Consider the following 13,657-nt stretch of genomic DNA (forward strand, 5'->3'; position numbering starts at 1 on the left):
TTTTTTTTTCAAAAGCCTTTTCTGCATATATTGAGATGATTGTAGGTTGTTTTTTTTTTTTAACTTTTGGTCTATTTATAAGGTTTCTTTATGTTTTTTTGACTTTTGTGTATTGAACCATCCCTGCATCTCAAGAATGAAGCTGACTAGGCCATGGTGGATAATCTTTTTTAAATATTCTATTTGTAAGCAGTTTATTGAGCTTTTTTATTCTGTTCATTGGTGATATCAGCCTGTAGTTTGTGTTGTTGTTGTGTCTTTACCTGGTTTGAGTGTTACAATGATATGGACTTCATAGAAAGTTTGGAATTGTCCCTTCTGTTTTTTTTTAATAGTTTAAGAATGATTAGCTGTATATCTTTAAAAGTGTGATAGAATTCTCCTATGAATCCATCTGGATCTGCACATTTTTTTTAATCAGAGAGGCTTTCATGACAATTATGATATTGTCATTTGTGATGGGTCTGTTTAAGTTGTTGACATCTTCTTAGTTTAACATTTGTTAGTTTGGCTAAATCTAGAAATCCATCCATTTAAAAAAATATTTTCCAGAGTCAAGGAGTAGAGTATTTTAAAAAAAACTCAGTAAGAGTCTGAATTTCTTTGTTGTCTGTTATAATGCTTCCCTGTTCATTTCTGATTTTGTTAATTTGGTCCTCTCTTCTTTCTCTTGGTTAGTTGGGCCAAGGGACTGTTAATTTTGTTCCTATTTTCTTTTTTTAAAATCTGCAGACTATCAAAGCAGATGCTGAGCCTGATGACCAACTGTCGGGCAGAGTGAATGTAATTTTATGTATGAAGTGGGAAATAGCAAGAGCTGGAGAGGACAGGAACTCCACAAGGAGAACAACAGAACAAGAAAATTTGAACACAGGGAACTTCCCAGAGACTCATACTCCAACCAAGGACTATTCATGGAGATAACCTAGAACCCCTGCACAGATGTAGCCCATGGCAGTTCAGTGTCCAAGTGGGTTACATAGTAATGGGAAGAGGGACTGCCTCTGACATAATCTGATTGGCCTGCTCTTTGATCACCTCCCCCTGAGGGGGAACAGCCTTACCAGGCCACAGAAGAAGACAATGCAGCCATTCCTGATGTGATCTGATAGACTAAGATCAGAAGGAATTAGAGGAGGACCTCCCCTATCAGTGGACTTGGGGAGGGGCATGCATGCAGAAAGGGGAGGAAGGGTTCGATCGGGAGGGGAGGGGGGGCTTAGGGGGGATGCAAAATGAATAAAGTTTAATAATAATAATAACAAAAAATGTGAAAAAATTAATTAATTTTTAAATTAATTACAGTTTATTTACTTTCCAGCTGTATCCTAGCTTTAGCCCCCTTGCTCATCCCATTCCAATTGCACTCTCCCTCCCTCTTAATCTCTAATGACCCTCCCCCAGTCCACTAATAGGAGAGTTCCTTCTCCTCTTCCATCTGACCCTAACCTATCAGGTCTCATCAGAACTGGCTGTATTGTCTTCTTCTGTGACTGGTAAGGCTGCTCCCCCTTTAGGGGGAGGTGATCAAAGAGCCAGTCACTGTATTCATATCAGAGACAATCCATGATCCCCTTACTCCCACGGAACCTACTTAGACACATCTGTCTGCCATAATCTACATCTGTGCAGCAGTTCTAGGTTATCTCCATCCATGGTCCTTGGTCAGAGTATCAGTCTCAGAAAAGATCCCTGGGCCAAGATTTTTTGGTTCTGTTGCTCTCCTTGTGGAGCTACTTTTCCCTCCAGGTCTTTCTATTGTTTTCTTCTTTCAACATCTTTCCAAAGGACTAGCTCTTAGATTACTTGATTCTTTATATTATTTTCTCTGGTTCTATTTCACTGATTCCTGCCATGATTTTTATTATTTTATGAAATTGGCTGAGCCTAGATTTAGTTTGTTCTTCTTTAAATTTTTTTTGAGTTGCATCAGGAAGTCATTTATTTGTGCTTTCTTGTTTTTAATGTAGGTAGGTAGTTCTATAAATTTTTCTCTTATGACTGCTTTCATTGCGTCCTAGAGGTTTTGTTGTGATGTGTTCTCATTTTTATTTAGTTCCAAGAATTTTCTTAATTTTTCCTTGATTTCTTCTTTGACCCATTCTTCATTAAATGAGTTGTTTAATCTCCCTGTGTTTGTGTTTACTAGAGGGTTTCTTCCTCAGTGTAAGTTTTATAGCATTGTAATCAGAAAAGACACAAGGAAATATTTCAATTTGTAAATATTTGTTTTGTGTCACAGAATGTATTCCATTTTAGAAACGATTCTATGTGCATCTGAGTAGAATGTGTATTCTTTGTTGTTTTGGGGGAATATCCTCTATACATCTTTCAAGTTCATTTAATGCTTGATTTATTCTGCTTGTAAGGATTTCCTTTGGGTTTATAGTTGAGTTATTGGATTTTTCAATTGCATCTTCATTTCTGCATGTGTCCTTGTCGAATGTTTCTATCTCTTTTTTTTTATACTTTTTTTTATTAATTACACATTATTCATTTTGTATCCCCCCATAAGCCCCTCCCTCCTCCCCTACCGATCCCACCCTCCCTCCCCTTTCTGCATGCATGCCACTCCCCAAGTCCACTGATAGGGGAGGTTCTCCTCTTGTTTCTGATCTTAGTCTATCCGTTCTCATCAAAAGTGGCTGCATTGTCCTCTACTGTGGCCTGGTAAGGCTGCTCCCCCTCAGGGGGAAGTGATCAACGAGCAGGCCAATCAGATTATGTCAGAGGCAGTCCCTCTTCCCATTACTATGTAACCCACTTGGACACTGAACTGCCATGTGCTACACCTGTGCAGGGGTTCCAGGTCATCTCCACGAATAGTCCTTGGTTGGAGTATGAGTCTCTGGGAAGTTCCCTGTGTTCAAATTATCTTGTTCTGTTGCTCTGCTTGTGGAGTTCCCGTTCCCTCCAGCTCTTACTATTTCCCACTTCTTACATAAAATTCCATTCACTCTGCCCATCAGTTGGCCATCAGGCTCAGCATCTGCTGAGCAGCTATACTGCAGAAGCTTTCAGAGGCCCTCTGTGGCAGGTTTCAAGGTTGTTTCCTGTTTTCTTCTGGCTTTCAGAGGCCCTCTGTAGCGGGTTCCGAGGTTGTTTCCTATTTTCGTTTTCTTCTGATGTCCATCCTCTTTGCCTTTCAGGATGGGGATTGAACATTTTAGTTAGGGTCCTCTCTTTTGCTTAGTTTGTTTAGATGTACAGATTTTAGTGGGTTTATTCTATATTGTATGTTTATATGAGTGAGTATATACCGTGAGTGTCTTTTTGCTTCTGGGTCAACTCACTCAGGATGATCCTTTCCAGGTCCCACCATTTACCTGCAAATTTCATGATTTCCTTATTTTTCATTGCTGAGTAATACTCCATTGTATAGATGTACCACAGTTTCTGCATCCATTCTTCAGTTGAGGGGCATCTGGGTTGTTTCCAGCTTCTGGCTATTACAAATAAAGCTGCTACAAACATGGTTGAACAAATGTCCTTTTTGTGTACTTGCGCCTCTTTTGGGTATATGCCTAGGAGTGGTATGGCTGGATCTTGAGGAAGCGCTATTCCTAGTTGTCTGAGAAAGCGCCAGATTGATTTCCAGAGTGGTTGTACCAGTTTACATTCCCACCAGCAGTGGAGAAGGGTTCCCCTTTCTCCACAACCTCTCCAGCATGTGTTGTCCCTTGAGATTTTCATCTTGGCCATTCTGATGGGTGTAAGGTGAAATCTCAGGGTTGTTTTAATTTGCATTTCCCTAATGGCTAATGAGGTTGAGCATTTCTGTAAGTGCTTCTCTGCCATTCCATATTCCTCTGCAGAGAATTCTCTCTTTAGCTCTGTTCCCCATTTTTTAAGTGGATTACTTGGTTTGTTGCTTTTCAGCTTGTTTAGTTCTTTATATATATTGGATATGAGTCCTCTGTCAGATAGAGGGTTGGTGATGATTCTTTCCCAATCTGTAGGCAGTCGCTTTGTTTTGATGACGGTGTCCTTTGCTTTACAGAAGCTTTTCAATTTCATGAGGTCCCATTTATTGATTGTTGCTCTTAGAGCCTGTGCTGTTGGTGTTCTGTTCAGGAAGTTTTCTCCTGTACCAATGAGTTCTAGGGTATTCCCCACTTTTTTTTCTAGCCGATTTAATGTGTCTGGTTTTATGTTGAGGTCTTTGATCCACTTGGACTTCAGTTTTGTGCAGGGTGATAAGTATGGATCTATTTTCATTTTTCTACATGTAGACATCCATCTCTTCACTGAATCCCTTGCTCAAGTCCTGGATTGTCTCTGTCATTTTCATCAACCTTGTATTTGTATTTCCTTGGGCATTACTCAGGCATTTCTTCTTCTTCTTAAGATTTTTTCTTAAATTTACTAAATTTATTTATTGTGTGTATGTCATTTTTAAACTCTCTGAATACTTTGGTAAAGTTTATTATCATTTTTTTAAAATTCTATGTTCTGGTGTTCATCTTGGTGATTCTCTCAGGCAAACACTTCTATAGACTGATATGTTTCAGAAAGAATATACTGTCTTGATCATTCATGTTGTTGATATGTTTGCAATGAGATCTGGGCACGTGGACTTCTTTTGTTAGTTCTGTGTCTGACATGAACAGAGCAGGGAGAGGCAGAAGAGGGGTTGTATTGAGCTTAGAGTTTGAAGGCGAGGGTGGGAGAGAATGTTTTGGCTATGTGTAAATATATATCTAGTCTTCCTAATTCAGAAAAAACATCATTGTAATGACTAATAGTTCTATAGTGCTATTTTCATTTATGGCAATGGTGTTCACTAAGGAACCATTTTTCCTAATGTTTGAAAATAAAGTACTGGCCTTAGTGAAAAACAAACAAACAAACAAACTAAGAAATAGCTTTGGTGGAATGAAGTCAAGTAGACAGAAGGGAATGAGCCTAGAGTGTGGGTAGATCTGGCTGAGTGGGGAAGTTAGCAGCATCATGAGAGAGATCCGTAGTTGCTAACTATCAAAGCTGGGCCTTCTGCAGCAAAAGCAACAAGTATTCTTAGCCACAGAGCAATCTCTACACACAACTGAATCATATTGCTTAAAGCTCAAAGTCCATGCAAAGTTGATGGAAGCTTGTGTTCGGAGCTTAGCCAAGTGAGAAAACAGCAGAAGCAATTCCAGGCTCAGATTCTGGGCAACTTATAAGTTTATCTGTACTCTGTTCTGGCCTTCATCAGGGATTCCTCTGACTTGGGTGCAGGTTTGTTTTCTTATTTAGTTATTTTGTGCTCTTTATGTATTCTAGATCCTTGGTCACATGTACAACTGTTAAAGATTTTTCATCATTCTGCACGCTGTGTCTTCACTAATTGGTGTGTACACATTTATTTATTTTTTTTAGTTTAATTAGGTCCCAGTTTTAAACTGCTTTGATGATACCTGTGGTTACTGGGTTGCAACTATTCAGAAATGTATTTCCTTTCCCTATAATTTGAACCACATTTTCTGCTTTCTCTACCAAGATTTGTGCCGGGTGAAACACAAACATCTAGTTTCATTTTCTACATATTTCTATCCAGTTTGCCCAGATCCACTTGTTGAAGATTCTGTCGTTCTGGATTTCAGCTTTTCCCTTTGCCTCATTTATGAGATTATGCAATCATGCCTCTCTATAAATCTAGCAGCTCTCTGTCTTCAGGATAGTTTTTTCTCCTCAGGCTCCTTGGAGTTTCTAGTTCTCTCTGTTCCCTGTCCGCAGCCTACAAACATCATGAAGACTTTCTGGACTCTGCTGCTGAAATTCGGCCTCCTCTCCCTGATGGTCATAGGTAAATGTTACCACCTGCTAGAGCAACTGCCCCAGGTATGGGAAACACAGACTAGAGAGAACTGGAGAATGATGCTCTGAAGGAGAAAGATGCGATGCTCTGTAGGCTTGGGAGAGAAGTAGGAGAGTGACCCTGGATATAATGGCCTGCACTGATGTCCTTCAAGTCTATAATTTAGACCTTGGACACTACAGGTCTGCACATAGATGGATGCAGGGCTAGTCACAGGCAGTTCCCAGCAGCTCATCATCCATCTGTGTCATGAGCATGAAGGGAATATCCTGTGGGGAGGAATTCTGCCTCATCTGCCTTAATGCTCTTTGTAAATGAAAAGCCTCCCTTGTCCAGGGAGAGGCACTCATCATGTGCCTACTGAAATGTCACCACTCCTCCTGACCAGGCCTTGTCAGCCCATCTTGGGACAAAGCAAGCTATCTGGCAGGCAGAGACTTTATTGTGACAAGCAAACACATTTTCTGATGAGGAGGTCTCCCCCATGTATAGGGAGTCTGGTGTCTGTCACATCAAAGGATGCCACGTCCATGTGCCAAAGTTGTCTCCTTGAGGGGAGAAGCAGAGCTTTTATAATAGAACAATATTACACTGGAGCCAGGCAGTGGTGGCACACATCTTTAATCCCAGCTCTCAAGAAGCAAAGACAGAGGCAGGCATATCTCTGAGTTTGAGGCCAGCCTAGTCTACAGAGTGAGGTGCAGAACAGCCAGGGCTACACAGGGAAACTTTTTGTCTTAAAAAAAATTCAAAAGCCAACCAACCAAACAAACAAACAAACAAACAAGTTTCCATTTCTGAGCTTCCACACTTTGTATCTTTGCATATGCCTTGTTAATGCATATGCAAAACAGGGGATCCCTAGGAAGAACCAGGGCTGTCAAAGTCTATGAAAAAAAACTTACCTTGTTCACAGGTATCACTTTACCTTACAGATTGGCCTTATACTTATGCCTGACATTTTCTTTCTGAAGCCAGGATCAAAGATTATTCTCAGGGAGGTTTTTCAGGGTGCTTGTTTTGGTTCATTAGAGAGGAGATCTGCTTACTGAATAGAAATGTTTAGAAAGTAGCAAATGTGCTGAGTGTGTGCTCAACAGTATAGCTAACGCTGTTTAATTTATCTGGATTTGCAGTTGTGTGTGTAGTTGTGTGTGTGTATTAGTTTCACTGAGAAAAGAGTTGTCATTTCTTTCATATGTTACAAAGTCAAGATAATTTAAAAGCATCTTTTTTCTCAAAGAGTATACCTCACTCAAGGATAGAAAACAGAACATTCTGGGTAGAATAGCCACATACTCTTATCCATCCTAAGATGGCATCCAAGTACATGGGTATCAAGATTGCTACATTAGTCAGATGAATCGGGCTCTAGTTTTCTCTTCTGTTTGTTCTCATTGCATTTTGGTATCAAGATAATGTTGCTTTATATAAGGAACTTGGTAGTGTTCCTTGCCCTTATCTCGTATGTAAAATTTGAGGAACACTCTTTGTGTATTATTTTAATTCTTCTTTAAACATCTGGTGGAACTATGCTGTGAATCCATAATGCCTTGGTGCTTTTTTTCCTGATGGAAACTCTTTAACCTCATTTCAATTTGATGCCTGTTGTAGATTGATCTCTTTGAGTTCTTTACGGTCTCTGAATTTAATTTTGGTAGATAAAATATATCTGAATTTATACTTGTTTTTGCAGGTTTTCATTAACCGTTTTGGAACAAAACTTAACAAGTATTCATTAATCTATTGTAATATCATCTTTTCCATCTCTAATTTTATTTTATGAAAATGAAATTCATTCATTTGGGTTTTTATTGTTACCTGAAAATATGTAAACATTGATTGTCATTAAAAAAAACAAACTTATGTTTTATTGCTTTTTCTATATTTCTCATTACTCTTTCATTCATTAAATCTTAAACCTGTTTAAAGAGCTAATAATTTATTTCCATCTGTTGATTCTTGTTTGGATCATTCTCCTTTTTCTAAGATGTTGAGGTACATGATCTGATTGTTTATTTTAGGTTTATCTGCTTTTTAAATGTGAGCACTCATATATAATTTCCTTTAGAGTTGTCTTAGCTCTATTCCAAAGATTTTAGTATGTTTTTTACATGTTCATTTGCTTTAAGAATTGCTAAATTTCAACTTTCATTTGTTTAACTATTATGAAAAAAGATGTGTTATTTATTTATTTATTTATTTGTTTGTTTGTTTGTTTTTGGTTTCTGGTTTATGAAGACAGGATTTCTCTATATAGCTTTGGTTGCCCTGCACTTACTCTGTAAACCAGGCTGGCCCTGAATTCATGGAGATCTGCTTGCCTCTGCTTTCCTGAGTGCTATGATTACAAGTGCATGCCACTGAGCCCAGCTGAAGAATGCATTTCAGTGTATTAATGTGGGTTTTATTGATTTTCTTTCTATACATTTCTGCTCTTGCTTCCTTCTAAAGTAAAAATATTTAGGTTCTTACTTATTTTCATAGGCTTGCTTTTTTTAATAGTTTTATTCAGTACTGAACCCCTGCCCCTCTCCAGACTTGGAGCCTGGTGCTTTACCAACTGAGCCACTTAGGGCTCCCTCATAGACTTGCTTTTATTGTACAAAATATGAAAGCTTTTTGAGAAAACTAGATGGGATGCATGAGTATACTGTAATACCAGAAGTAATATTCAGTAGATGTCTGCTGAGAATGTCTATGTCACTTCAACTCTGAAGGTTTTTGTTGACTTCACCCAGACAGAAGTGGTATCCTGAAGTTACCTACTGTTATTTTATCTATAACTACATGTGCTTTTATGTCCATTAATGTTGTTTTATGAAATCAGGATATCTGTTAATCAATAAATGTATAATTAAACTATTATTTATTCTTGATATATTAATCTCCTTATTAATATACAATGGTCTTCTTGATCTCTGACTAATTTTAAATTGAAGTCAGCTTTGTCTGATATTAGAATGGTTGACCCAAAATCCATTTGCTTAATACCTTCCCCAACATCTGTACTTTTTTCTTCACTGTGTCTGTTTGCTAGTGGGGTGTGTTTCTTATGGCCTTAGATCATTCTAATGGTGAACATAAATACGCAATATTGAAGGAACTGGAAGAATTCATTGGAAGAACATAAAGAAAATAATCGAGGGGACTGATAGATGTTCTGAAGTTAGGACATTCAGATGAACAAAATGTTCATAGAAAAATGCTCACCCTCTATTATTATTAGTTAACTATACATTGAGACATCAATGAGGCATCCCTTCATGCCTATGAAAATGCCTTTTTTCTTTTTATTATTATTATTAATTACACTTTATTCATTTTGTATCCCCCATAAGCCCCTCCCTCCTCCCCTCCCGATCCTACCCTCCCTCCCCTTTCTTCATGCATGCCCCTCCCCAAGTCCACTGATAGGGGAGGTCCTCCTCTCCTTCCTTCTGATCTTAGTCTATCAGATCACATCAGGAATGGCTGCATTGTCTTCTTCTGTGGCCTGGTAAGGCTGCTTCCCCCTCAGGGGGAGGTGATCAAAGAGCAGGAGAATGCCTTTTTAACAAAGTAAAATGGAACACTGTTGCTGAGATATGAAAAATGAATTACGTCATGAACTATGTAGAGAACAAACTAGTGTGAGTCTTATAGAAAACAGTTCGTTGGAGTTTTCTATATAATTTCCAATGCAATCCAAATACATGGTTAGCAATCCTAGTACTTTGCATGTAAGAGAAACCAAATTTATATGCCAAAGATACATCAGCATTATGATACTCATAATTTATACTACTGAGAAACTCCTATGATGAGAGGTAGAGCTGGAACATGCATGGAAGGTAGATTTGACATCATATTAATGCGATTACCACATAGGGCCATTATGGACAGCATACGCAGGAACCACAGTGACAGAGATAATGACTAAGGGCTGGAAATCAGTCAGAGATTAGCAGCCAAATGGCTTTACCTAAGGTGATTCACTAAGCAGACGATAAGATGGGATGGAATTATCAGAACATCTGTTCATCCTCTTCTATCTCTATGGAAACACAGTCCAAGCAAGCTTCTGTGTGATCCATGTATTCTATATATTCCCTGTGCCACCTAGTAACCACGAGCCCCATTTGGAAAATGTGAACTGACATTATTGCTGGTGAAACTTCAATTAATCCAAACTCAAATAGCTCTATCCAGCTAATGACTCCAATACTGGGAAGACTAAGAGCAAAGAGGAGAAGAACAGTGAGAAACTTCTTTTATTCTTGGATGATAGGACACAACTATGGTGATATGTATCTTTTCCTAGGGCTCAAGTTTGGAATTCAACAACAAGATCGACTACACACAGGAAGGATAGTCTTAGAAATAAGGACATAACATCAAGGTATATTTTAGTGTGAATTATTAAAATCATATTAGTTGCTTAGACTAGACTCATTGGAAAAAGCTTCAACATGAGACACTGTGTAGAAGTGACCATGAGAGCAACTTTAATCCCTATGGAAACATCTTCCCACACACGGTCACACAGTGTTGTGATGTAGTGTCTCCCAGGTGGACATGGCTTGTTGTTTTCATCTGCTCAGGTTCCTATCACAAAAAGTCACAGACAAAGGGTCTTCAACAGCAGAGAGGCATTTTTTAATATTACTATAAAGTGGAAAGTTTGGGGATTGGGGCTCCAAGGTTAGCTGGTCATGTGGTCCCTCTCTTTGGTTTGGGGATGATACTCTCCCAGCATCCAAACTCAGCTTTCTTTCTTTGCAGCTGTAGTTCCATGCTTTCATTAAGGGTAAAGCCTATCTTATATTTCTTACCAGGATGGCCTTATTTAACTGCAATGAGCTGTTTCAAAATGCTAGACCAATTATTACTGAGACATGCTGAGGCACTGGGTTTCAGCACAAGATGTTTCAGGCACGTAAGCTATAATACTAGTGTATTATTTACTTACCTAATGATGAGACAACTGAAGAAGAGTTTATTTGAGCTTATGACACTGGAAAGATAAGAGTCTGTCCTGGAGGGGAGCAGGGTGTTTCACAGTAAGCAGCAGAGGTGGTGGACACAGCAGGATTTTAAGAGGTCATGTTGTTCACCATATACATGAAGAACTCAGAGTATGGTGAACTCTCAACATCTCAAAGCCAGCCGCCAGTGACATGCTTCTTCTAGCAAGTCAGGATAAAACTCCTCAAACAGAGCTACCATAGAGACCGAGTGTTGAAACGCAGGAGACCTGGCGGGGTCGAGGTGGGGGAATGACACATCTCCCACTGAATAACCATGAGTCATAAAGCAAGGGCTTGGTGGTCACTCACCAAGAACATGGAGATCTATTAGGGCACCTATTTGTTGTGAGACTTCATGGCACCAAGCACAAGCAACAATAAATTCCAACTGTAGAAAACTATGATATCATCATAGAGTAAACACATATCAGCCCCACAGGAGAAGATGCCAAGTTCCAGAAGCAGGGTTAGAGACATTGGAGAGCTGGTACTGAAGTGGAAAGGACCAGAGAGTCAGGAGACTGGTGAACAAGGGCTCATAGCCACAGATCCTATGGCAGCGTTTTCTTGTGTTTTTTTTTTTTCCTTTTCTCATTAATGCATTTATTTATTCATTTTACACTCTATCACAATCCCCTCCTCTCCTCCCAGTCCCACCCTCTTCTTCCTTCCCTCTCCACTTTTCGGAGGAAAAGAGGAGCCCCTCTCAACTCACCGCAGCACATCAAGTTGCATCAGAATTAAGCACATCCTAAGGCCAGACAAGGCATCCCCCCAGGGGCAAGTGATCCTAAAGTAGGCAACAGAGTCCATGTCAAATATGACCCCTGCTCCATTTGTTAGGCAGCTCACATGAAAACGAGGCTGCCCATCACCTACATATGTGTAGGAGGCATAGGTCCAGTCTATGCATGCTCTTTGGTTGGTGCTTTAGTCTCTGTGAGTCCCCATGGGCCTCAGTTATTTGCCTCTGTTGGTCTTCTAGTGGAGTTCTTGTTCTATTTGTGTCCTGCTGTCCTTCCCTTAACTCTTCCACAAGACTCCCCAAATTCAGCCTAATGTTTGGCTGTGGGTCTTTGCACTGTTTCATTCACTGGGTGGAGCCTCTCAGAGGACAGTTATGCTAGGCTCCTGTTGGCATCATAGAAAAGTATCATTAACGGTGTCAGGGGCTGGCTCTCTCCTGAAGAAAATCACTTTTGTCTTGTGGTAGACTGAGTTTAAAATTGACCAGGGGGCATCATTTGAGCTCTCTGCACATCTCAAGGGCTCTCAGTGAAAGAATAGCATGTTAAGAGCTTTGCTGTTCTGTCTGGCCACTGAGCTATTCACAGGTCTGCTTTTCTTAGTTCCCATCTAGATTAGTTAATTGGCTTAGAAGGGAAAATTCTCCCATGAGCTTTCAGGTCAGTGTCTCTCATCTTCAACAAAAGTACTCATTACAGCTACAGGAAACGTGTGACAATATATGTGTTCTCTCCTTTCAGGTGCTGGCCGTCAACCTAATACACCCCATGTCAGATTCAAATGTATACCGAAATTAGGAATCATTTTCAGTGATAACTGTCCTTTCTATGGCAACATGGATGGCAACTGTAATAACAGGAACTCTGTATGCTGCATGGTACCTGTGAGACTGACTAATATATAAAGCACTGAAGCCAATGAAGAACATTTTACCATTATTTCAATAAAGCAAAGCTCCCTTTGAAAATGCTTTTTTTCAGAATCAAGTGAGTCTTGTGTCTCTACTTAAAATAAGTTAGTAAAAATGTGGGGGTGGAATCTGAATCTTGGACCTAAGTAAGAGCCAGTGTACTCACCCTTCTCAGACCAGGGGAAGATGACCAGGCATTAAATAAGGTCATTTCCAATTCAGGTTATCTGTAAACCAACATGGGGCAACTATGGGGTGGCATTGACTCAGGGTGGGGGTCACCTCACTGGATGGAGACTCAGAAAACGTGTACTTTGAGTCCAAGGGACAAACTATCACTAAAATACATTCTCTTCAATTATGATTTTTTAATCAACTCTTTCATCTGAAGCACATAATAGAAAGCAGTCTGCTTTGTTCAGTGTCTACAGACATATAGAGTATATTTTATATATATATATATATATATATATATATATATATATACACACACACATATATATACATACATATATATTTACACACATATATATGTACATATATATGCTTTACTTGCAGTTTGTTTTGATGTTCAGGTAGTCTACAAAGTAAACCAGAAATGTATATACAGTGGGGAAGAAAGTCCCACACCCATACACACTCATCGCATAAAGACTGTACAGAGTTCCCCAGTAGGGTGCCTGGAATATGCAAACTTTAGAGACCAAAGCTGCCCCCTCCCTCAAGCATGTACAGTTCAGTAGACAATACTCTGCTTTTTTTATAAATCTTTATTTTTTATATTAATTACAGTTTATTTACTCTGTATCCCAGCTGCAGCCCTTCCTTCATTCCCTCCCAATCCCACCCTCCCTCTCTCATTTCCTCCCTGCCCCTCTCTAAATCCACTGATAGGGGACATCCTCCTCTCCTTCCATCTGACCCTAGCTTATAAGGTCTCATCAGGACTGGCTGCAATATCCTCCTCTATATTCTAGCTAGGCTGCTCCTCCACGGAGGGTCGGGAAGTCAAAGAGCCAGGCATTAAGTTCATGTCAGAGGCAGTCCCTGTTCCCCTTACTAGGGTACCAACTTGGACACTGCGCTGCCATGGGCTGTGTCAGAGCAGGAGTTCTAGGTTATATCCATGCATGGTCCTTGGTTGGAGAATCACTCTCAGAAAAGCCCCCTGTGTGGAGATATATTTGGTTC

At 39.6% G+C, this 13,657-nt stretch overlaps 1 protein-coding gene across 1 annotated transcript; it reads left to right on the top strand.

The window, feature by feature from the left end:
• The first annotated feature begins 5,730 nt into the window (after positions 1–5,730).
• Positions 5,731–12,460, top strand: LOC129677813 (beta-defensin 50-like). The gene is made up of 2 exons (XM_055608437.1): positions 5,731–5,788; positions 12,297–12,460. Exons 1-2 carry the CDS (start codon positions 5,731–5,733, stop codon positions 12,458–12,460), a joined length of 222 nt encoding a protein of 73 aa, XP_055464412.1.
• Positions 12,461–13,657: the final 1,197 nt, after the last annotated feature.

The sequence above is a fragment of the Psammomys obesus genome, unplaced genomic scaffold, assembly GCF_907164565.1.
Source record: "Psammomys obesus unplaced genomic scaffold, mPsaObe1.curated_primary_1811, whole genome shotgun sequence".
NCBI lineage: Eukaryota > Metazoa > Chordata > Mammalia > Rodentia > Muridae > Psammomys > Psammomys obesus.

What these genes read in the sequence shown, in the direction of transcription:
- LOC129677813 (XM_055608437.1), top strand. Translation starts at nt 5,731, where the DNA reads ATGAAGACTTTCTGGACTCTGCTGCTGAAATTCGGCCTCCTCTCCCTG. An exon ending in CCTCTCCCTGATGGTCATAG is followed by an intron (nt 5,789 to 12,296) that starts GTAAATGTTACC and finishes CTCTCCTTTCAG; the next exon opens with GTGCTGGCCGTCAACCTAAT.